At 36.7% G+C, this 26,824-nt stretch overlaps 1 protein-coding gene across 3 annotated transcripts; it reads left to right on the top strand.

Annotated features, from left to right (window-relative positions):
- Positions 1-543: 543 nt before the first annotated feature.
- LOC127506036 (katanin-interacting protein) lies at positions 544-26,824 on the top strand. Of its 3 annotated transcripts, none has more exons than XM_051882139.1 (27): positions 544-634; positions 3,672-3,757; positions 5,375-5,568; positions 5,651-5,748; positions 5,898-5,999; positions 6,965-7,057; positions 7,213-7,432; positions 7,908-8,036; positions 8,306-8,472; positions 8,591-8,676; positions 9,521-9,608; positions 11,184-11,372; positions 11,468-11,605; positions 13,428-14,328; positions 15,555-16,277; positions 16,759-16,967; positions 17,916-17,994; positions 19,176-19,353; positions 19,454-19,619; positions 20,007-20,200; positions 20,292-20,356; positions 20,569-20,679; positions 21,184-21,323; positions 23,499-23,600; positions 24,640-24,800; positions 25,672-25,757; positions 25,913-26,824. In XM_051882139.1, exons 1-27 carry the CDS (start codon positions 623-625, stop codon positions 25,969-25,971), a joined length of 4,776 nt encoding a protein of 1,591 aa, XP_051738099.1. In that variant the 5' UTR covers positions 544-622; the 3' UTR covers positions 25,972-26,824. The 3 variants fall into 3 exon arrangements, with proteins under 3 accessions (XP_051738099.1, XP_051738098.1, XP_051738101.1); XM_051882138.1 differs by having other exon boundaries at positions 11,163-11,372; XM_051882141.1 differs by lacking the exons at positions 544-634; positions 3,672-3,757; positions 5,375-5,568 and having other exon boundaries at positions 5,677-5,748; positions 5,835-5,999; positions 11,163-11,372.

Raw genomic sequence — 26,824 nt, 5'->3', positions numbered from 1 at the left:
CATGTTATTTCAGGAATATTATTTTATTTGGTAATTAATTCATAAATAGTTTTTTCTGTGTCCTTGATTATATCCATCATGTTAGTATTTTGTTAAATCTATTTAAATAACAAAAGCCATTTCCTTTACGACATCTCCCTCCAGGAAGTGGAGGGAAAGCAACAAAAACAGTGAGTATTTTCAATGGATTTGATGAATTCTGTGGTATTTTTGGTAATTAATAGTGTAATTAATAATTAAATAGTATTTCAATATTTTTTAAAACTTTGGCGTTATATCCAATGTAAAGTCTATCCAAAAAGACAGTAAAAAAAACTATTTTCATTTGATGTACTACAGAATGTACATTTATCAAAACGGACAGTTGCGTTATTATTGAACAAGCAGTTTATATTGGCCTCAGTTGTGAGGGCGGATCTTCTAATGAGAGGGCGTATTGTGATTGGGCAGCGTCTCCGCTTCTGTGCTGTGATTGGTCAGTTACAAGCCCGCTGCAGTTGTGTGGGCGGGGTCTGTGTTCAGAGGACGCGCTGTGATTGGTCAGCGTCTCCTGGTTACAAGCCCTCACTGAACTCAACAACACAGACGCTCTAGCAAACAGAAGGGCGATTTCAGCTGAGAAATGTCATGGACTGTAAGTTGACAGCTTTTATTATCCAACTTGTTTATTTCAGGATGTTTATAAATGCATACCAGAGTGAATATGATATTTTTTGGCGTACAGTTTAATGGCGGAGAGGGTTTGCGTGTGCTGTTAGCAGAGAGGCTAGTTTTCCTCATGTGAACATCTGTATAACATCTGATCTGATCGGTATATGTGTTTGATAAATCTGTATAACTGATATAAGTCTAGGTTAGCTTTTGGAATACAGTATTTGATTCAGGTTCCATAATAAGCTTTGGAATCTGGTAAAAACAAAAGCTTTACATTGACAAAGCATTATTAAACATTACAGGTCTTTATATACACATACAGTACACACAATCAATAGAGGTAATAGAGTATTTAAAGTCATATAGTGTTAATTAGTAACTCTTCCATCTATGTAGTGTTAACTAGTGTCTTTTTTCTCTAGTATGGTTGAAATCTGTGCTGTTTGATTTCTTTTAGCAGTTTCTGCCTTATTGTTTACATTTTATTTCCATACAGGAACACTGTGTACTGAAAATAAAACTGAAAATAATAAACCAAAACTAAAACCATTTAAAATAAATAAACGTTAACAGAAATAAAATAGAAAAAAACTTAAAATTATTTTATTTCAGCTAACTGCCAAGGCAGGATTTCTCATTTTCAACTAGTTGATTTATTAAAAAAAATAAAACTAAAAAAAATAAAATAAAAATAAAACTATATAGAAATAAAAAAATAAAAAAAAACTATTAAAAATGACAAAACTCACAACAAAATTGCTACAACTTTAGCTAAAATGAAAAAAAAAGAAAAGAAAAAAAAATACATATATATATATATATATATATATATATATATAATTTTTATTAGTTTTTTTTCAAAAGTAGATATAGTTTTATTTTTATATATATATATATATATATATATATATATATAATATAATATAATATATAAACAATAATAGTATTTCAGTGATGATAAAATGCTAAAATAATACTGTTATTTCTGATTTATTTATAATAATTTGTTCTCTGACAGTTCGATCTAGTTATCATATTATATATTGTGTTATTAAATTATAGTGCTATTGTGTCAGGCTGAGATCTTTTAATGTGAGCCAATTTTGACGTGATGCACACATGTGTTTCAATAAATAATAATAATAATTTAATTTCCTTTGAAAAGGTCAGCTACAAAACAAGGTATTTAAAATAAATTCTTATTGTAGCTTTCCTGCTCAAAATATATTATTTATGCTAAAATCATGGTGATTCAGCACATGTTTGGTCAGATAGATCTGTTACAGTATGAGTACAGTGATTTTTACACTGATTTTACACTGCTGAATTGTGATTTGACGTGTCATGTGCAGTGGACAGCTGACAGAAACACACGAGCTGTGTATTGAAATAATGTTCTTTTCAATCAAAATCAAATCTCCTTGGTTTGTTGATTTAAATCTAATTTACGCTCTGTTTCCTTCTTTTCCCTGTCTTTTCCTTCTTCTCTTCTTGCTTCACTCTCGTCTCTAGTGTCCAGATGCTGTGATTGAAAAACAGTGCAGATTCTGTAAGAGTCATCATCTGTCTTTCTTCTTTCATGTCTGTCTCTCACGTCTTTTCTTGCTGGTTGCATGAAACAACATGCAGCATGACCAGTTCATGCTGATTCTATTTTAAATGAATCGTTCATCTCAGTCTCAAACTCATGGGTTATTGGTTTGATTCAGTCAAAACAAATCACTTACTGAATCAGTTGAAACGGTTTTTGACTTGCTTGAAACACATCAGTATTGATAGTTGTGGCGTGTAGTCATGGATATTGTAATATATCAGTGTTTTGTTTAACATATAATTGTGGGTTTGCTTCCTCAAACACTGCAAAAATAATTTTCTTACTTAGTAGTTTTGTCTTGTTTTTCATTACAAATATTGAATAATTCTTACATCAATATAAGAAGAAAAATGTCTTAACATATTAAGTCTTGTTTTCTGAAAAAAAATGTTTTAAAATTGAGTGAGTTTATGCTTAAAAAGAAAAAAAAATCTGCCAATGGGGTAAGAAAAATAATCGTTTCATTTTGAATAAGGTTGATTTTTCTGAACTCACTGGCAGATATTCATGGAAGCTTGTTTCCGCCACTGAATAAAAAATAAAAAAGGTAATTGCGACTTTTTATCTCACAATTCTGACTTTTTTTCTCGCAGTCGCGAGTTATAATGTCAGAATTGTGATATAAACTCACAAATGCGAGTTATAAAGTCCAATTTTGAGGAAACAAAGACTGACTTTTTTCTCAGAATTGAAGATTATCTTGCAATTCTGACTTTATAACTCGCAATTGCGTGTTACAAAGTCAGAATTGCAAAATATTAACTTAAATTCTGAGGGAAAAAAAGTCAGAATTGCAAAATATAAACTTAAATTCTGAGGAAAAAAAAGTCAGAATTGCAAAAAAAAGTCAGAATTGCGAGATAAACTTGCATTTCTCAGAAAGAAAGTCAGATTTGCGGCTTTATATCAGGCAATTCTGACTTTATAACACGCAATTGCGAGTTTATATCTCACACTAGTGAGAAAAGATGTCAGAATTGCGAGATATAAACTTGCACTTCTGAGAAAAAAAGTCAGAACCGTGAGCTAAAAAGTCGCAATTATCCTTTTTTTTATTCCGTGGCAGAAACAAGCTTCCATAGATATTTGTTCTTATTTTAAGCCTAAACTCTGAAAAAAATTTTCAGAAAACAAAACTCAATATCTGAAGTCATTTTGCATCTCAAGTAAATGTATCTTGATTTAAGAGTGTTTAGATATATTTATAATGGAAAACAAGACAAAAATACTGCGGAAGAAAATCTTTTTTGCAGTAAAAATACTAAAATAATCGTTAAATGAAACCAGAATCATTCCCATCCTAACTCTCCTCTTTCTGTCACATCTGTCTCTCTTATATATCACAAGCTCTTTGATCATCAAGCATGTCAGATTTTGCTCATTATCATACGTTGAGTCTGACTGAGAGTTTGTGTGTCTGCAGGAGCTCAAGAGGAGCAGGGGAGGAAAGCTGTCCTCCGCTGAGGAGAAGCTGGATGAATATTTAATCAACCTGCAGCACAAAAACAGGTTTGATGACACACCCGAACGCAAATGTACAAACACAGGTCAGATAACGCAAAAATAGGTTAACTGCATGAGCTCAGGTTGAGCGATATGGCTTCAATTACAAGCACAGCAGGAATCACACGCAGACACCGCTCGTGCATGTGAGGTTCTACAAGACTGGACGTGCTAATGAGCGGCTCTGATTGGCTGAAAACCTGCTGGAGTGAAACTCTAACTGGCCGTGGAAATTTGTAACGTTAAGTGACGTGTAGTCTTTGAACTCAGCTGCTAGTGAATATCTGACTGTCAGTGAGACCAAATCTTGCCTTTCTCCAGAACACGCATGATTCAGAGAGCCCGATTCTCTGCTGGGCCACTTTCAGATCTCAGCTTGTGTACTGGAGATGTCTGAATGATAAAAATGACTAATATTATTAGATTCATTACTAATACTGCTCTCTATTGTTTTTCTGCTTGTCTAGTTTGGCCAGTTATTCAGATTTCTGCTTGGTCTGCTGACATTTTCACTTGTCCTAACACCAAAAATGATACATTTAAATGTTTAATTTTATATCTAAGTTTACATTTAAATGTATAATTTTACATGCATTATTTAATATTTATTTTAAAATGTAAATATTATTAATTATTATTATTACATATGTTTTTACATATAATTTTTTCTCTCAAATGTTAAGGGTTTTTACCAAATAAATTTGGAAGAGAATTATGTGGTTGTTATAATTATACAGGAAATGCCCAAATATCAATAAATTCATAAAGTCTTTTGCTGGAAAAATGATGGCATGCATGACAAAACATTACAGATTGGTTTGTAATTTTTTGACAAAACCTCAACTGTTTTTTTTTTTAAAGGAAATTGATGGTTTTATTTGATCAAAAAGTGGCAATAAAAACATTTATAATGTTACATAAATTTTCTATTTCAAATAAATGCTGTTCTTTTGAACTTTCTATTCATCAAATAATCCTGAAAAAATAATTTTCCACAAAAATATGAAGCAGCACAACTGTTTTTAACATTGATAATAATCATAAATGTTTCTTGAGCAGCAAATCAGCATATTAGAATGATTTCTGAAGGATCATGTGACACTGAAGACTGGAGTAATGATGCTGAAAATTCAGCTTTGATCACTGGAATAAATTAGAGTTTACAATATATTCACACAGAAAACAGGTAATTGAAATTGTAATAATATTTCAAAATTTTCATGCATTTTCAAACATTTTTGATTGGCAGTGTAGCTGATAATTTAAAAACTTGACTTGCAGAAATTACTTTCAAATGTCACAAAAAACAAATGTTTGAGGCATAAAATCACATACATGTCATCAAAAATGTAAGATTTATTGCAGATCCAGTAGAGACAGGTGACGATAGATGGCCAGCTGGTTAAATGTAGTGTGAAATGCCTGAATAATTACATTAATAAACTTAAGTTAAAATAGAATAACATTTTAGACCCATCAGACCTGACCAATTAGAAACAATGTCTAGGACACTAAAGCACATCCACTGTTTAAGAACCCCTATTTTCCTGCCATTCTAACTTCTTCCACTCAAAAAAAATGTCGGACGATCAGCCAGTTTCATTGTTTAATTTTCCCTCTCAGGGCGTTGAGAAGACTGCAGAGGAAGGACCCCCGGCAGACGGAGTTGGAGCTTTTAGAGCAGGGTTTCAATCTGTACATCAACGGCGCTCATGTCAGCACCGCTAATGCGCCTCACAACAGCCGATCCAGCAGGAAAACTGCGCAGCCTCTAGCAGCGGCCCATCCGCCGACCCAAAGAAACACACGCACTGCAGGTAAACACTCACCCCACACTGATGAATGAGCGGAGGCTTCCTGTGACCTGCCGATTGAGATAAAGTGTCCGTGTTTACACAGATTCCTCCAGAGAGAGTGCAGAGAAGTGTTCAGTAGACCGACAGAAACCGAGGAGCCACACGGCACCTGAGAAAACACAGAGACGGCGATGGGTGCAGGTAATGGCTTGATTAGTGCTGTTTACTGATGCATCACTGTTACTATTAGTGATTTGAACAAACCTCAAACACTCATCCCACTCTAGATGTGCTACATTTTTCCTTCGCTTTCCTGGCACTGCATTTTAACTGCATGCACATTACTGTAGGAATCTGTGTACATCTGCACTGAGAAAGGAAGTAAAGCGAAGATTTCACCAGAGCACAGATACTCCGATGACTTTGAGCCGTACGAGAGCGTGGAAATGGAGGTGAGAATATGTGTGTGTGCCTATGATTATTCCAGTTTTCATCTCGGAAATAATGCTGCATACATAATTACATAATTACAAATTCTAAGCTTTGACTTCCAGCCTTAAAACAGCTAAAATGAGATATTCTTCAATATTCTGTGGTGACTTAATATAGTCAAGTATTTTCCTGTCATTATTGATGTAATTAATTATTTATTAATTCGAAGACATGAACAACTCTTAGTATATAGTAGTGGCCAAAAGTGATGTCCGGCCTAGGAAAATTGACATCTTCACCCTTTATTCAAATATTATTATAATATATTATTATTAAAGGTTTTGCAAACATATTGTGTAGTTTGGTGAATATTGTTTTATTTGTGACAGTGCAATAAAACGTGCTAAATTGTGTGGACATAATTTTCAGCCAGGCTGTCATACAAAGAAATTATGAAAAACAAGAGAGAACCAATGAAATATTAATAACTGATTATGTTGTAGTCAATGTATGCTTTTTTATTTTATTTTTTAGCTGTAGTTTTGTCAGATATATACCTTAACCAAATTTAGTGTTTTGTTCTTCCCTCATATAAAATATATATATATATATATATATAATATATTAAAAACAAATACCCCCTTCAGACATCACTTATGGCCACTACTGTATGTAGTAATTATGGTAATTCTGTCATGCAGCAGCACAAATATGGTAGTTTTGCATTTGTAATCAACAAATAATGAGCATCTGAAGAAAGACATGTGTTATTAGTGCATTGCATTGTGGGATACCATGTGCTCTGGTACATTTTGGCAAAAGTAGTGTGTTATTATATAGAAAACAAGCATACATTGTCCATTATACATACTACACAATTCTATCTTTCAAAAATATCAGGTCATATGCCATTCTGAACATTTTTCCATTTGTAAAAGCATTTTTCAATTTTTAATGTTGTATTCACCCTGTGTTCCTCTCTCAGTCTGCTCATGAAAGCAGTAAAGTGTCACATTCACTCGGTCAGAGGTCACGCGGTGAGCCGGACAGAGTTCTTCTGAATGCTGACCAGGTCAAGGTCAGTAGCAGATGTCACACACTCAGCCTTTTACCTTATACATGTTTCTCTTAAAAGGATAGTTCAGCCAAAAATGAATATTCTGTCATTATTGATATTGTTTTGTTGTGCTCTGTCTGCCTACACAATGCTTGACTAGTGTTTGTGTGTTTTAGGCACTGCGGCGCAGCCTGGAGGTGAGCGTCCGTCGCAGCAGTCGAGACTCGGCCGGAGAGGAGTCGGAGGAGGAATGGATCGAGGAACAGATCGAGAGAGAGGAGAGCAGCGACAGCCTCCCTGACCTCACACTTCCTGTCCAACCCACAAGCCAGCCATTTAGCAAGCAGCTTGGGCATGGTGACCTCATCATGCTGGAATTTGGCCCCTCGTCACAAGGTAATGATTTCTGACAGCGATCTCAGTGTAATTTTTCTTATATGCTTTAATATATATATATATATATATATATATATATATATAAAATTATTAAACAAAACAAGAAATATTACTGTTGTAATAATTATGTAATAATATAGTATTATTAAAACAGTAATATTTCTTGTTTTGTTTAATGATTATTTAATATTTAATATTTAAATTTATTTTGATATGTAATCATAACATTTTGGCCAAATGCAAAGCCCTACAAAAAACCTTAAAAAAAGTTCTTTAAAAAAGTTAAATTGCAATATTTATCCCCCCAAAAAATTGTAATTAGTTTTTTTCCCCCAAATTGTACGGCCCTAGTTTTGTTCTTGATTCCTGATAGACCAGACAAGTGTCTAACCTCTCTTCAAGTGAACTAACCCTCAAAACGAAGTTGTTAACCCAGTGGAAATAGTCCATATTTTCAATGAGTTTTTGTGTGCAGGTGGACGAAAGATCGAACACTCTCTCTCAGCTAAAAGAAAGGACAACATGGAGTCGTTCATCCCTACCAAACCAGTCACCGTGAGGAGACAGACCGAGAGAGCGTGTGAAAGCAGACAGGCGATGTCACGTAAGCACCACTCACACTTACTCATCAGTATATGCTTGCAAACATTAACAAATTATAGTGAAATATCAACATAAGGTGTGGGCCGCATTGCAGAAAACAGAGTCAGAGAAGTTTAGATGAAATATTATTCATCCAGTGATACAAATTATTAATAAAATGTAATTTAAATGGACTATTTTATCAAATATTTATGGTTTATTAAAGTTTAATAACATGTTAATGCTTAACCACTGGAGTCAATGCACAGAATATGATTTGTTTTCTTGTAGGGGCGTGCAGTCGTGTCGAGCGCCCCCTGTCTGCGGCTCGTAAGGTGCAGGAGGAGAGAGATTCAGACGAGACGGCTGCCGGAGTGTTTCAGGCCCTGCAGAGAGAAAACACACCGCTGCAAACACACCGGCAGAAAGGACAGGAGAGGAGTACGGCCCACACGCCGGTAGAGCTTCACTCACAGCACATTACTCTAAAATGCCTTGTCATATTCAGATGTAAACGATAGATTATATAGCCTAATTAAGATGACAGTGTGAAATGTCTGTCTGCATGTTTTTAAGGAGGAGGAGGAGGAAGATGATGATGATGATGACGATCAGTATCGGGTTACCAGAGCTATGCGGAGAATCGCTCTCATGGAACCCAGGTATACATTCCTCAAGCATACATAACAGACATCAGTATTGTCAAACTAGTCAAGCTTTAAGTTAGTTAAAGGGATAGTTCACCCAAAAATGAAAATTCTATCATCATTTACTCACCCTCAAGTTGTTCCAAACCTGTATAAATTTCTTTGGTCTGTTCAACACAAATGTAGATATTTTGAAGAAAGTTTGCAACTAGGCTGCTTTAGGCCCATTCACTTCCATAGTAGAAAAAAAATACTATGGAAGTCAATGGTGCCCCAAAACAGTTCAGTTTCCCACATTCTTCAAAATATCTTCCTTTGTGTTCAGCAGAACAAAGAAATTTGTACAGGTTTGGAACAACATGAGGGAGAGTTTTCATTTTTGGGTGAACTATCCCTTTAAGCTACTTTAAGTAACAAAATGCAGCTATATTACTAATTTGAAACTATTTAGGCGGGCAATATCTGGTGGCATGATTAAAAATAGCCAGAGCATGGCGTCTCAATATGTGTGACTGACAACATTAAATTTAACTATCATTCAAAAGTTTGGTAAGATTTTTAATGTTTTTGAAAGAAGTCTCTTCTGCTCACCAAGGCTGCATTTATTTGATCAAAAATACAGTAAAAACAGTAATAAAGTGAAATATTATTACAATTTAAAATAACTGTTTTGAATATATTTAAAAATATAATTTATTTCTGTGATTCAAAGCTGAATTTTCAGCATCATTATTCCAGTCTTCAGTGTCATGTGATTCTTCAGAAATCATTCTAAAATGGTGATTTTTGCTGCTCAAGAATCAAGTACAGCATTTATTTGAAATATAATCTTTTGTAACATTATAAATGTCTCTCTCAGGCAGCAGAAGTGTTTGTTAAAGGCTCTCGAGAAGATCGATGCTGACGATCAGTCTGATCTCACTGACAGCAGCAGCTTCACTCTCCCTGTGAGTATATCTGGTATCTGATTTAATATCTCAATATTTAGTATATTTAATATTTGGACCATGGTAATTGTTCTACCTGTATTGACCAAATTCAAAATTGTTATTAACGTAATTTACGTCAGGCAGTTATATGATCTTAGAAGTCCAGGCTTATCACATCAGAGATGGCAGAGAGAACAGTGACTCGCCGCCGGTTTTCAGTGAATTGTTCATTCCAGTGTGTGTTTCGCTTTAAAACACGAGCTCTGTCATATTCTGTCATTGTTTCTGAAGAGTGCGTGCCCTCAGGCATCTTACTGTGTGAAATACAGACTGAAAAGAGCATCAAAACATCCCACCGCTGTATGGACAGATGATACACAAACTACGATTCTTGGCTGGATAAAGCAAACCAGTGTCTTGCTAGTAAAGTTTTGATGGATGGGGGTTGTAATCAAGGTAAAGACGATTATAGTGATGTACAGGAATCGTACAGTAAACACGCGTTATTGATGCGCATACAAACCGTGTATGTGCGCTCTCGACGCACAGATCGCACATTGCATTTACGCACAGACACATTTCAGTACGTTCACGTTGTTTCCACACACATTCAGGATAATGTTTTTATCTGTCATGCGTATGTTGCTGTGTTTAGTAATTCTGAATGGAGCAGTGTACCGTAGAAGGTATATGCAGTCAGGTCAAGGCGGTTGGTTTAGGGTTTTTTTTTTCCATGTGGTTCTGTTCGGTATTGCAACTTGACTTGTTTGAACTGTAAACAAGCTGTTTGCTGTTGCACTGTACACATACTATACACTGTGAATTCTGAATGTTTTTTTCTTGGGTGTTTTGGTGTGCATAAATTTTTGAATTATATGGACTCGTATCATTTGGTTATTTGGTGTCATTTTGGAGTCTCCAAGTGTCCCTTTTGGAAAGACACCTAATTTTTCCTTTAAAAAAAGCTTGCAGAAATACAGTTTTGTTAGAATCACCTTTCAATCTGATAGTTTACTTTGCTGGATATAGCAAATGATGACAAAATAAACGCGTTAAACAAGAGAAATGATGTATGATTAATTTTACAGTAAGTATCGCACAAAATGGTGCGATCAATCATGATTAAAAACGTGATATTTTGACAGCCCTAATATATATCTATATCGTCCAGTCCTAATTATATAAATAATTTTATAGAAATATATATCTTTATTTAACTTTAATAAAAATTTAAAAGGTGTTTTTTTTTTTTTTTATCCCCCTCCCCCCAAAACCAATTGTTACAAATTAAATACAAATTTTTACTGCAAAATCAACAGTTAAAAAAATTACCACTTATTGTTTTTTTTTTTACTAAATGAAAACACAATTAGCATTTAAAATTATATTTACTTAAAGATACCAATATAAAAACATAAAACACAAAACATAAAAAAAATTATACAAAAAGTGCAATCTTCCTGTTAAAATGAAAGTATTCACAAGCGTGTAGAAGAACGAAACTCCAGCGTTTTGAGTAGTAATTGAGTCTTACGTTGAGTTCGAATTGTACGTTCTTTATTTCCATGACAGCAGAAGGACGTATCTCTGCAGGTGACGCCCACTCTTTATGTTACCATGGAGATCTTGTCCAACTGGGGTCACCCGGGTCAGGTCGGGCTCACAGAAGTTCAGTTCTTCTGCCCACAAAACCAAAAACTCTACGTGTCGCCGCATGACCTGGACATTCGAAACACGGACCAGCCTGGGAATCTCGCCTCCCTTGTCAACGGGAAAACTAAAGTGAGAATTCATGTACTTTACTACTGTAGCCCACTAATTAATAATAATTGATGCAAGAAATTAGCATGTATTCTATATCTGTTCTATGCGTTTAGACCACAAAAGAGCGTCACATGTGGACCTGTCCATTCCACCCGCCGGTCCAGCTGTATTTTATCATCAGGAATGTGGAACGATCTCCAGACTTCAACATCTCTCGGATCAAAATTTGGAATTATAACCACAGCATTAATGTAAGTACAGCCGAAAGTACAAACACCCAGAGCAGGACGATAAAACACTGGAACAGAAAGCAAGAGCAGCACGTCCTTCAATCCAAACGATTAATTCAGTCTTTATCAGCAAGAATGTTTGCTGACATTCTGCACTTAGAAAACACATGGTCATCAGGGAGCCAGCTAGTGTTCATTTCGTCAGCCATTTTGTGTCTTAGTCTTAGCTCTGTGTCAAATGTACTCTTTAGTTTTTGTCATATTTGGTCAACCTTTTTCTGTTGACTAAATGTCTGGCCCTTTTAATCACTATTATTTTGCTCAATAATAATTGTTGTTGTATTAGTCTACATTCCTAGTCTACAAGCATTACTATCACTATCATTCATAGTTAGAGTTTGAGGTTTGTTCAAATAACTAATCCTAAATATTAGACTTTGGCACATCCATCCATTCATCCGCCCATACATTCATCCGCCCATTCATCCACCCACCCATCCACCCATCCATCCATCCATTCATCCATCCATTCATCCACACCCACTCATTCATCCATTCATCCACCCATTCATCCATTCATCCACCCATTCATCCATTCATCCACCCACCCATTCAACCATTCATCCATCCACCCACCCATTCATCCATCCATCCACCCATCCATCCATCCATTCATTCATTCATCCATCCATCCATCCATCCATCCATCCGCCCACCCACCCATTCAACCATTCATCCTTCCATCCATCCATCCATCCATCCATCCATCCACCTATCCATCCATCCACCCATCCACCCATTCAACCATTCATCCACCCATTCAACCATTCATCCACCCACCCACCCATTCAACCATTCATCCATCCATCCATCCATCCATCCACCCATCCACCCATTCAACCATTCATCCACCCACCCACCCATTCAACCATTCATCCATCCACCCACCCATCCATCCACCCATCCACCCATCCATCCATTCATCCATCCATCCATCCATCCATCCATCCATCTACCCATCCACCCATCCATTCATCCATTCAAGTGGAAATCTTACCCTGCCAAATGAGGGCGTTTGAGAGAGAAACCTTGGGAAAAACTTGTCAAAAGCATGCTAAGGTGTTCTGAGTGCTTGTTAAGCTGTTGCTATGCAGTTGCTAGGGTGTTACTAGGGTGTTCTGGATGATTGTTTACTGGTCTGAGTCAAAAGAGTCTTTCAGTGTGTGTCTGTGGGATTTTTTTACCCGTTTTATTGTTCAACAAATAATGAAGATTTATTGTGTTCTGTTGTACTATTGTAAGATATTAATTCATACACAAAAAAAGAGTGTGTGTGTGTGTGTGTGTATGTAGAACAGTTGGAGATTAGCCATAGGGATTAGCTGAGTTTAGCTCCCCCACTCCAGTGCTCCGTCAGTCTGATCACGTCTACGGCACAGAAATGAAGCTTCAATGAAGCTCTTTTCACGTTCATTGATGTACAGATCCCCAGAGACTCAACGGTAGGGTGTGACTTGTATCCTTGTGTGAGTGTTGCTGTCATATTCCTGATGTATAGATGACCTTCCTGGAGCTCTTTGATTTCTTTCCTAGTCTACAGTATTTAGTGTTCGCTAAGTCAGCCATCACTATTACTATCACTTAGAGCTAGAGCATCTATCCATTTTCATCCATCCATCCATCCATCCATCCACATTAATTATTAAAGTCTAACAAACATGTGGAATGCATTTTCTTCTCCAGTAATGGTGTAAATATCATGATAATTATCTATAAATTCTATGCACATTGGTAACACTCACATTTAGGGATCCATTTGAATATTCATGTGTTTTCCCGACAGGATCTGGACGTAGGCGCTCGGCATGTTCGCTTGTATGTGAACAGCACTCTGGTTTTCGAGGGTCAGTTGGAGAAGGGTTGTGGTAACCAGGTCTTTGACTACAGCACCTCCATTGAACTCCAGGAACCACATCTCCCAGAGTGCACCTCTCCAAGCCCTGTCTCCTCAGGACACAGTCTGCAAGACTGCAGCCCACATGACCATGAGCCTCAGGAGTCAAATGCTGATTTCCTAATAGTAGAATCAAGCCAGGACAAATCAGACAGTGCCAATAAGCTAGTTAACCCTGGCAGCTGTGTGACGGCAATGCAAAGAGACTCTCTAGAAAGAGACTCGCCCCCTTTAGATCTCTCTTTACCCTCTGACCGGAAGGCCGGGATTCCACATGTGGAGGCGATGAAGACGGTGACCACGCAGCCATCCTCCAGTCGGATCCCACATTGGCTCCAGCCTGCAAATCGGAGCACAATGGATGAAGCCGAAGGGTCTCAGGAGCGAGAGCGACCTCCGTGGCTCCAACAGCAGAGTATATCCGAACACAAATCCAAACACTCAGTGCTACCTGAAATCTCGTGCAACCCTGTGCGTGCCTGCAAAGAGGCCTCGAGCCACAAGGGGACGCAGAGGACAGAGTCTGGTGAATTCAGCTCTGATTCGTTGGATTTGGACCCCGATTTGGGGCTGAATTATAGGTTAATGGCCAAACATGAGAGGGACCTGAGCATGGAGACAGAACAAGAATCACATATAGAGCAACACTTGAGTGATCGGTTGGACCAGGATTTGGATCTGTGGGATGAGCGGTTTGGGAGGGCGGAGCGACCCATCAGTGGCAGGAGAGGTTCAGCACGATCTATAAACAAAACACAACCGGACCGCAGCAGTGACTTCACCGCAACAGGTGCATTTCTCAAACTACACCAAAGCTACATCTGTATGCTACATATGCATTAGTCTCCTAGAGTAGTATGCAAGATTAGGGTTTGTGCTTCACAAATCATGCAGTGACTGGTGGATGGGTTTGTGGGCTGGACGATAAATTTATAATTGATCAAATAAATCTGCAATATTGATAATACAATTTTGAGTCATCTTTAGCCTATATTAAGACAGTCAGGTGTGCGTCACTAAATGTGCATGCAAGTCGGCACGTCTCAGGGTGAATAAGCGGTGCAGTTTCGTCTACTTATATTTCATCAAAATAAAAGTCTGCTTAATTATACCTTTAAGTACTGAGTAAAAATAATTAACTGCATGTACTTAATATAGGTTTAGGGTTAATTATGCACATTTTCTAGTTATTACTACAATAACTACATGTAACATGTAACAATGACACTAAAATACTGTTATGGAATATCATACAACCAAGATATTTTTTTCATCCATTTTATTTTCATCCGTTTTAATTGATACAGTATGCAAGTTATGTTGTGCAGCACCTTATTTGACCAAAAAATTCAGTTTTGTTTTGAATGAATTATTATATCTTCATTTAAATTGTTTTAAAAGATTGATTAAATTCTTAAAGTTTTATGACTTAATTTTATTTTTGATGATGAATTTGTATTAAATCATAAAACAGAATTTGGGGGGTGGGGCCTAAATTAAAAGGTAGCTATTCTGTTGTGTTTTTGTTATGTTTACATTAATTATATAGAGCTCTAACAATGTGGAATGCATTTTCTTCTCTAGTAATTATATGAAATTAACATTGTAATAACTATCAATAACTAATGAAATGGAAAAAAAATATTGATATTGACATTTTTGTAGAAAAATGTTGAGGAATGTTAGTTAGAAGCTTCTACAGCTTTACATATATATATATATATAATATATATATATATATTATAATAAACTGGTTTTATGGTGCACTTTATTCCAAAGATGAAAATATCTTTGTCTTTGTAATGTTTATAAATCCCACCCTTTAAATATATGTATATGTTTCACTTGGAAGTATGTCAGAAAACTAAATAAACAGTGCATACTAGAAATATGCAAATTGGAATGCAGCCAATCATAACTTCCTCGTGGATTTATGCACCTTTTTATGGCTAATGATTAGTCTTTCTGTACATTTATGACTGTTTTTTGTTCATCTGTTTGTTCTTGTTGCCGTAGAGGAAAGCAGCCCAGCATCCGGCCGTAACAGAAGACTCAAACCTCATTGGTGCGAACCGGATGACCCGTTAATGGAATCCTGGGACTCATTAACAAAGTTTAACCAGTGTCAGCGAGGGCGAATCTCCAACATGGGGTTGGAGGGCGATATTTTTGATGAGTTTGTTCAGCGCCAGTCCCGCCCGACACCCGTCTCCACCCGACGCTCCTCTGCACCAGCACAGCCTGATTTTGACGACCCTGAAGATGACCCTCGTGACCCTGATGAGGACTTTGAGATCCCGGTTCTCCCGCAAGGTCGCCACCTCGTCGTTAACATCCTATCCACGTGGGGCGACCGTCACTACGTCGGCCTCAACGGTATTGAGATCTTTTCCTCCACCGGTGAGCCGCTTAAACCGGTCCACATCACCGCTGACCCGCCTGATATCAACATCCTGCCGGCCTACGGGAAAGACCCACGTGTCGTTACCAACCTGATAGATGGCGTACACCGGACACAGGACGACATGCACCTCTGGCTGGCTCCGTTCACCCCGGGCCGCAGGCACATTATTGCAGTGGATCTGGGAGTGAAATGTTGCCTGGCAATGATCCGTGTTTGGAATTACAACAAGTCCAGAATACACTCGTTCAGAGGAGTAAGAGAAATGGAAATGTTTCTTGATGGACGTTGCATATTCCGAGGGGAGATCGCCAAAGCTTCTGGAACGCTCTCAGGAGGTATGGACAAAAAGATAATTGAAAGCAAAATGTTTGCAGATGAATTGCATTCCTGTAGCTCAAACAGAAGATTTGGCACTAGGAACAGCAAGGCCATGGGTTCAATTCCCAGAGAATGCATGAGCTGGTAAAATGAATATTTTGAATATAAATGTATGTAGTCACTCGGTGTGCAAGCATATGCTTCTAACATTATTTATATATTTATATATTTCTAATCTCGTGTCACCATTGCCCTTCGCAAAGTCCAAGCCTATTCAAGTCCATTCCTGATGTAATGCCAAATTTAGCATTTTAATGAATAGTATTTTTTACTATTTTGTCTTAGAGTCATAATAGAGTTATACTTCTATTTTGGCTGTGTTTAAAGTATCATATGGTGAGATCAGTATCGTGTGTCGAACCATATCGTGACATGAGTGTATTGTTTCACCCCTAATAAATGTAAACATGAACTTCATCTTGGTTTTGTTTTCTTCAGCACTGGATCAGTTCGGAGATACTATCCTGTTCACCACGGATGATGACATCCTGGAGGCCATGGCGCAGTTTGATGACACATTTGGGGGCGAGATGGAGATGGGCGGGCCGAGCGTCGAGGAAGAGGAGCTGCAGCGGCCACGAACGGCTGACGGTGAAGGAGAAGAGAGACCCTTCACACAGGCCGGGTTCAGGATGGAGGATACGCCGGTGTGTATCATATTACTTATGTAACATTTACACTATCGTTCAAAAGTTTGGAGGTTTTTTTTTTTTTTTACATTTGTTTAGCAAGGATGCATTAAATTAACCAAAAGTGACAGTAAAGATAAATAAAATGCTGTTCTTTTGAACTTTCTACTCATCAAAGAATCTTGAAGAAAAATTATAATAATCATAAATGTTTCTTGAGCAGCAAATCATCATATTAGAATGATTTCTGAAGGGTCATGTGACAGAGTAATGATGTAATGATGCTGAAAATTCAGCTTTGATCACAGTAATAAATTATATTTGAAAATATATTCACATAGAAAGCAGTTATTTTAAATTGTAGTAATATTTCACAATATTACAGTTTTTACTGTATTTTTGATCAAATAAATGCAGCCGTGGTGAGAATAAAAGACTATTTTCATAAACATTAAAAAATCTTACCAACCCCAAACTTTTGAACAATGGAGTATACAGTAACATTTATTGAAACCAAACTGTAAAAATGGCTTGTTTATAAAGTGATATGACAATTTAATCATAACCACGTTTAATCGAAACTCACTATAATTTTACTGTAAAAAATCAGTAATAATTTCACATTCTAAGAGGTTAGTGTGTCAAAAAGATCTTTTATAAGTGTGCCTGCAAGATGTAATCATTTTTCCAGAATTTCTGTGAAAAATCCATCAAAATTACAATGAAGCATAACTGAGGTTATTTACAAATAGAAGTTTTGAAGGTACAGGAACAAAAACAACCTTATCCTAAGAGTCAGAGACAGGAATGGCCTTGGACATAAAGATGCAATTGTTGCATGAATACCAAATACATGACATTTATGAATGGAGAAAATAAAATGTAGTATAAAAATAAAATAAATACCGTTTTAAATGCAGAATATATAAATGACACCATTAACATTTCAATTGTGTTTTGCTTCAGATGGATCTGGACCACATCCCTGCAGCTGAATCATGTGCTGATGCTGCAGAGCAGACAACTGGACTTCACACTGGCAGCAGTGAGTGAGGATCAGTGAATCACAATAATAAAGCACGAAATCCCTCACACAATGTCCTTCGAGAAAAAATCTACAAAAGTCTTTATTCAGGGGCCATAAAAATACAAAAGTGCTCAGTGCAAAGACAAAACATTTTCACATATCACATCATTAAAAATATAATGATGTAGAAATATAAAAACAAAATATATATATATATATATAGTGAAACCAAAAATTATTCAGACATTTTTGATATTTTTGATATATTTTTACTAGTGGGTACAGGACACTATAGTTCATTTATGTAAGTGAGGAGAGCAAAATAAAGTAAACTGTGACATATTATACCCAAAAATTCTTCATACAGTGGACTACCAGTAAAATGTATAAAAATTTGGAACCAAAAATGATTCAGACACTTTGACCTGACCATGTTTTGCTTAAGTGTTATCTGACATAATTAAGATTAATTTTTTCTGACAGTTTAACTCTGAGATCTTGTCATATTTTATTACCATTTTTTTAAACTAAAGTGAATAAACAAATATAATCCTCAAAATTAATTAAATGTATGTATGCATACACAAATTTAAAGAAAAATATGTATTTCAAAGTACATATAAGTACACTTTTGCACTTTTTTATGGCCTCTGGATAATAAATTTTGGAGCTTTTTTGACTGTATTCTTGTGTGCGGATCTTTTATCGTTGTGATCTTGGATTTATTTTTTGGATTTACGCACCACCAGAAACTGTAATAGTATTGTTTTTTGGACTGTGACCCGGCGCTACGCTTTTCCGTCTTTTCAAAGTACAACATTAAAAGTCCCCTCACACTTATAAAAGTATAACTGCTTTATATATAATATACGGTAATTAGAAAACACAAGATCAGAAACATGATTAGAAGAATTAACATTCAAAAGCTCTCAAGAGTATACATAAGAAATCATAAAAGGTTTCTCAAAACATCACAAAATAAATCATAAAATCAGTGGATGACTAAAGATCTGTAGGTTAACAAAAACATAATTTTCCCAAGTATGTTTTTCATGATCTATCTGGTGATATTAATTGTGCCGTGTTTATTTTCTGCATTTATGTCATGTAAAGCTGCTTTGGAATGATGTGTTTCATGAAAAGCACTTTACAAATAAATGTGAATTGAGTTGAACACTTAAACTCTGATGTGTTTGTAGTTCTGCAGGTGAATCTGATGTCGTCGTGGGGTGACCCTCACTATGTGGGATTGACGGGGTTAGAGGTCGTTGGTAAGGGCGGTGAGAGTATTGCTCTCGATGTCTCTATGGTAACAGCCTCACCCCGTGACCTCAATGACCTCCCTGAGTACAGCAATGACCTTCGAACTCTGGACAAGTCAGTGAATCTCCCCTTTCTCTCGCAGATGCGTTCTGTATATCACAATTAAAACGGAAAGTACTTGTGATTTAAACCCTTTTTTTTCCCTCTCTCTCAGGTTGTTTGATGGGATGAATATCACGACCGATGATAAACACATGTGGCTGATTCCCTTCACATCCGGCTCTGATCATACGCTCACCGTGAGGTTCGATCAGCCGCAGACGATCGCCGGATTCAGAATATGGAACTACAACAAATCACCTGAAGACTCTTACAGAGGGGTGAGAATAAAATCTGGGATTTGTTATTCAAGCAAGTTGTGGTACATTGTTCTGAAATGTGCAATTCAAGATTGTTTCAGCAGCTGTGTGAACTAGCTAGTGTTTTTAAAGGATCCCTATTATGTTATTTTAAAGGTTCCTAATTCTTACTGTGAGAAAGTATGTCAAACACATATCCACAGGGGGATGTAAAGTCTGAGACCACTTATTTTTGTATTTTAATTACAAATGCATATTCCGCATAACAATTTGTATTGAAAATTTACATTTTTTACTTTCACAAACAGCTATATTACACAATACATGAAAGTTAACATCTGAAAAAGCATAATAGTGGCACTTTAAGCACACAAACACACACATCACGTGCTCATGTGTGTCCTCCAGGTGAAGGTTGTGCACGTGTTCCTGGACGGAGCGTGCATCTCTCCTCTCGAGGGGTTTCTCATTCGCAAGGGTCCGGGGAATTGCCACTTCGACTTTGCACAGGAGGTTCTGTTCATAGACTACCTGCAGTCCAACATGAGCACTGCCGCCCTCACTGCCAGCAGCAAAAACACAGATGACACGCACACTCACTGGTACAGCAAGCTTTGGATATTATTACAGACATCTTTGCTTTAAAAAAAAAAAATAAGACAACTTATTCCCCAAGACAATGTGTGCTTTCAGGGGTGGGACCCGGAGAGATGAGTTGGCCAGTATGGATTATGAGGCTCCATTGAGGCCATGTGGATGTATCCTAACTTTTGCTCACTATATGATTCATTACAAATATCACTTCCTCACATTACATCTGTCCTGATGACAGTCTTTAAATGTGCTGTTGATTCAAGTGTTACAAGCAAAGTTAGTCATAAATGTATTATTTGTCATTACAAAAAGTATTTTCCATTGATCCATGCATTTGGAGTTTTGATGAGATTTTCCTTGACTGGATGTGTGTCAGTTATCTTCCAGTTGCAGTTGTTGACAACATGGGGCGACCCGTACTACATCGGCCTTAATGGACTGGAGTTCTATGACCAGAACAACCAGAAGATACCGCTCAGTGACAACAGTATCCTTATGAGCTCGTACACACGCACACACTTCTCTTCTGTTGAGCTGCTTTATTGTTGAATGAGTTCGTTTCATAACTGATGAACTGATCAACACTGAACTAATATGAGCTAAATAATGACACAGTTATCGTCTGTAGAGCTGCTGAAATTTAATTTGTTTCATAACTGATGAATTTTGGGTAACACTTTATTTTACAGTGCCCTTGTTACACATGTTACATGTACTTACTGTAGTAATAACAGTAAATTATGCATAATTACATGCAACTAACCTTAAACCAAACCTTAACCCTAGCCTTAATTATATAGTAAGTTGTTGTTAATTAATATTACTTAATAATTAACGAATTTTGCAACATTGAATATTTTCCTTTTAGCTGCTTTGCATGCTTTATATATGCATTGCTTTGCATTATATAAATGTAACTTGACACTGCTTAAGATTTAGACACTTATAACAGCTTAAATAATGTAATTTTCTTTAACAGTTTGTTGCGCAGACATCGCTGCGTTCCCCGACAGTGTGAATGTGTTAGATAACGTGTGCGGTGATGTCCGTACACCTGATAAACTGATAGATGGGATCAATAACACACATGATGGGCGACACATGTGGCTCGCTCCAGTGCTGCCTGGACTGGTGAGGACAAACTGTGTGAATCTGTGATCAGACACTCTTAGAAAGATAAAAGAGTTCAACGGGGTTCTATATAGAACTCTAGGGTTCTTGACTCAGTTTTAAAGAACGTTTTATGCTAAAAAGGTTCTATATGAGGGGAAATGTCTAAAATGAATGCATAATACTTTCGTGTTTAATGGGTTTCAATTTTTTCTAGTGATAAAGTATGTTTACAGGTCATAAAATGTAATCAAAATACAAACCCGATTCCAAAAAAGTTGGGACACTGTACAAATTGTGAATAAAAAAGGAATGCAATAATTTACAAATCTCGTAAACTTATATTTTATTCACAATAGAATATAGATAACATATCAAATGTTGAAAGTGACACATTTTGAAATGTCATGCCAAATATTAGGCTCATTTTGGATTTCATGAGAGCTACACATTCCAAAAAAGTTGGGAGAGGTAGTAATAAGAGGCCTGGAAAAGTTAAATGTACATAAGGAACAGCTGGAGGACCAATTTGCAACTTATTAGGTCAATTGGCAACATGATTGGGTATAAAAAGAGCCTCTCAGAGTGGCAGTGTCTCTCAGAAGTCAAGATGGGCAGAGGATCACCAATTCCCCCAATGCTGCGGCGAAAAATAGTGGAGCAATATCAGAAAGGAGTTTCTCAGAGAAAAATTGCAAAGAGTTTAAAGTTATCATCATCTACAGTGCATAATATCATCCAAAGATTCAGAGAATCTGAAACAATCTCTGTGCGTAAGGGTCAAGGCCGGAAAACCATACTGGATGCCCGTGATCTTCGGGACCTTAGACGGCACTGCATCACATACAGGAATGCTACTGTAATGGAAATCACAACATGGGCTCAGGAATACTTCCAGAAAACATTGTCGGTGAACACAATCCACCGTGCCATTCGCCGTTGCCGGCTAAAACTCTATAGGTCAAAAAAGAAGCCATATCTAAACATGATCCAGAAGCGCAGGCGTTTTCTCTGGGCCAAGGCTCATTTAAAATGGACTGTGGCAAAGTGGAAAACTGTTCTGTGGTCAGACGAATCAAAATTTGAAGTTCTTTTTGGAAAACTGGGACGCCATGTCATCCGGACTAAAGAGGACAAGGACAATCCAAGTTGTTATCAGCGCTCAGTTCAGAAGCCTGCATCTCTGATGGTATGGGGTTGCATGAGTGCGTGTGGCATGGGCAGCAAACACATCTGGAAAGGCACCATCAATGCTGAAAGGTATATCCAAGTTCTAGAACAACATATGCTCCCATCCAGACGTCGTCTCTATCAGGGAAGGCCTTGCATTTTCCAACATGACAGTGCCAGACCACATACTGCATCAATTACAACATCATGGCTGCGTAGAAGAAGGATCCGGGTACTGAAATGGCCAGCCTGCAGTCCAGATCTTTCACCCATAGAAAACATTTGGCGCATCATAAAGAGGACGATGCGACAAAGAAGACCTAAGACAGTTGAGCAACTAGAAGCCTGTATTAGACAAGAATGGGACAACATTCCTATTCGTAAACTTGAGCAACTTGTCTCCTCAGTCCCCAGACGTTTGCAGACTGTTATAAAAAGAAGAGGGGATGCCACACAGTGTTAAACATGGCCTTGTCCCAACTTTTTTGAGATGTGTTGATGCCATGAAATTTAAAATCAACTTATTTTTCCCTTAAAATGATACATTTTCTCAGTTTAAACATTTGATATGTCATCTATGTTGTATTCTGAATAAAATATTGAAATTTGAAACTTTCACATCATTGCATTCCTTTTTTATTCACAATTTGTACAGTGTCCCAACTTTTTTGGAATCGGGTTTGTAAATACTTGAAACAAAATTAAATAATTAAAACAAAATCCGTAAAATGATCCCATGATTTTAAGCCCTAAAAGATTCTATAGTGAATTCAGGGTGATTGGGACACTGTTCGCCATTGAGATGACTTGGAAAAAGTGTCCCAATCAACCTGAATTCACCCTATATGACAGAACCCTTTAAGGTTCTATAAAGAACCTTTTCTTCTAAGAGTGTAAATGTATTGGCTAAGCTTTACAAAACATCACATAGGAATCATCTGGAAGTTTCTGTGAATGGTGTGATTTATAGTAAAATGTGCTTGTGCCTTATTGTTACGTCCCCCTCTCTCATTTATGTCTCTTCAGGTGAACCGTGTCTATGTCATCTTTGACCAGCCAATGACTGTTTCCATGATTAAATTATGGAACTATTCCAAAACACCTCAACGAGGAGTCAAGGAATTTGGGGTAAAACACACACACACACACACACACACACACACACACACACACACACACACACACGTTTGTTTTTGTGAATTGTGGGGAGATATTTTCTATTGCTCTACACCAACCCTACACCTAAACCTACCCATCACAGGAAACTGTGCACATTTTTACTTTCTAAAAAAACACTCATTCTGTATGATTTAAAAGCCTTTTGAAAAATGGGGACATGAGGTAATGTGCTCATAAGTCACCCTCTCCTTGTAATACCTATGTCATACCCATGTCATTATACAAATTTGTGTCCTGATATGTCACAAAAACACACACACAACTCTAAAAGTTTATTTATGTGGCACTAAAGATGAGTTCAACTCTCAAAAGAAAGCAAATTGCTGTGTCATTAACATATTTTAATGCAAAATACTTTTAATATACTCTACCGTTCAAAAGTTTGGGGTCTAAGATTTTTTTAATGCTTTCGAGAGAAGTCTTTTCTGCTCACCAAGGCTGAATTACTTTGATAAAAAAAAGGTAATATTTTGAAATATTATTTCAATTTAAAATAACTGTTTTCTCCATGAATATATAGTAAACTGTAATTTATATCCTGTGATCAAAGCTGAATTTTCAGCATCATTACTCCAGTCTTCAGTGTCACATGATCCTTCAGAAATCATTCTAATATGATGATTTGCTGCTCAAGAAACATTTATGATTATTATCAATGTTGAAAACAGTTGAGCTGCTGCATATTTTTTGTGGAAACCGTAATAAAAAAAAAATCAGGATTCTTTGATGAATAGAAAGGTCAAAAGAACAGCATTTATTTGAAATAGAATCTTTTGTAACATTATAAATGCTACTTATTGTCACTTTTAATCAATTTAATGGTTCTTGCTTAATCAAAGATTCATTGCAGTATAAATGATCAGTGTGAGAACAGACCTTTACACAGAAATCTGTTTGTATGTTTGTTCATTCTGTTGTTTTTCTGTCTGTGTACAGTACTTTGTCTGTCTTGACCTGAGCTCACTGTCATGTGTGTTTGTTGATTTAGCTCCTAGTCGATGACCTGTTAGTCTATAATGGGATTTTAGAGTGTGTGAAAAGCATTTCTCGGGGAATTCTGCCAACCCTGGATCCCGTCGTTCCTTACCACACCATACTGTTCACAGACAACACGCGAATCACACACCGAGAGAAGAGCACAATTACCAGGTACAAACACAACAGTACTTTTTATGGTGCTTTTTTTGTTTTGAGTGATCTGAGGTCACATAAATAATGACAAAATGTTCATTTTTAGTTAAATTAACCCCTTCTGGGGTGTTTGAGTCATCATTGTGTAGATGCAATGTGGATCTTAAAAAAGTTCTCTATTGCATCAGGCTCTTGTAAGCTCTATTTTTAAGACTGCATGAGTTAAACACCCTCATAAATGCATTAAACACGCAGACAAACAGTTTAAGAAGAGCTCTTAATGACAAACCCAGACAGAACACACACACAACTGCTGTTGACTGACTCATTAATTGTTTGGCCTGATCGCTCTCTCTCATGCCCTGGGCATGATGCTAAACAGACCAGATGATGACTTGAGAAACTGTGCGTGCGTGTGTGTGTGTGGAAACTGTATGAGACTCTGTGATCACTCTTCATTCATCTGGCCAACAGTTTACTTTCAGGCTGCATTTTTGTTCCATGATGCATTTTGTGTTCATGTAAACAAGTGGCTCGCTGCATCCGAAATCACATACTGTATAGTAGGTACTACATTTGGTTTGAAACTTAATTTGCGGTAGTAATAAAAGTACATTTATAAAGAATGAAAGTGTGTGGTATAGATGTACTATATCCGTCATGTTGTCATTATCATGTGACCGACCTACCAATCACAAATGCTCTCCCATGGCCTCATAGTAGTGTCCATCATATACACACTTCAGAATCTCTACAGAAGACCTACTACTGTTTTATGAATACTCAGCTCACATACTGTTTTTCACCTACTATATAGTATGGAAGTATGTATATTCGGACGCAGCGCCCGTATCAGTCAAACTCATTGATGGGATGTCTGTCATTATAGCAACCATGTGGAGGACCAGGATGTGAAACTGACCAATGAGAATCAGATAATTCACCAGCACAAGAAGAAACAGACAGCTGACCCAGGTGTATATCATGTTCAACGAAGACATGCATGCACTTCTGTTGTTTTAGATTAAAGCTAATATGATGATTACCTCTTAAACCTACCATAAAAGAAAACTTTCAGTAAAAAAAATAATGTTTTAGTCTCAGAATGAATCATGAATGTTTAATTTCAGCTCTGCGGCCCAAAACCTGCATGACGGACGTACGGAAACACGGAAAGCAGCGATACTGAGAGCAAGACGGCAGGGGTTATGAAAGCAGGTTTCTTTTTCTTTTTCCCCTCTGGGAATATTTGGAAAACTCAGTGACCTCAACATAGAAACACACACTCCAAACTGTACGATAAAGCTCTAGATTTGTTTTTGCTATGATGTTGTTGTATTATACTTTAAGTGTTTTTAAAGTAAGTGTCCTTTCAACCATGTCTTGTGATTTTGGATTGAAGTTAATGCACAATGTACACCAGAACATTTCATGTCAGTTACACTTGAGATTATATGAATTTATAGCTTGTATGTCCTACAGCCATATTTGAAATATTTAAACAGACTAATTGTGTAGAAATTTCATAATATATCAGCAACATGAATTCAGATTTACACAATTTCTAAGTCTTTCACAGTTCATTCAAAACACTTTTAGAAATATTATGCAAATGCTGCCAGTTTACCTCATATTAAAGCCACTGTAAATATTATTAAATATCACATATCCCTTTATTGTTTGTCCTATTTTTGTTTTTGCTATGCAAAAGTAAATCAAGACTTGCAATTGAGAGAAAACATATAATTTTATCATTTACAGCAGTATAAACTGAGATTGAGGGCTGTAATACTTTCATAGCTACAGATTGTAATGCTGATTAATCCTAATCCTTGAGCAAACTGGACCTTCAATGGTGATTTTTCCATTAGAAACACAGTTTTCAACCTAATCTAAGTCTAGAGTGTTCTAGCAGTTGTTGTGTGGTTTGTTGATTAGAATAGGTGTGACATTGTTTTGTCACTCAAAAACTTGAGTTTAGACAAAAATGAATGGTTTATTAAATGTTACCTACATGCTTCTGACTTGCAGGATAATCCTGA

This window comes from Ctenopharyngodon idella, chromosome 23, assembly GCF_019924925.1.
Source record: "Ctenopharyngodon idella isolate HZGC_01 chromosome 23, HZGC01, whole genome shotgun sequence".
NCBI lineage: Eukaryota > Metazoa > Chordata > Actinopteri > Cypriniformes > Xenocyprididae > Ctenopharyngodon > Ctenopharyngodon idella.
Note: the sequence above shows the minus strand (reverse complement) of the source record. Positions and strands in the feature narration are given on the sequence as shown.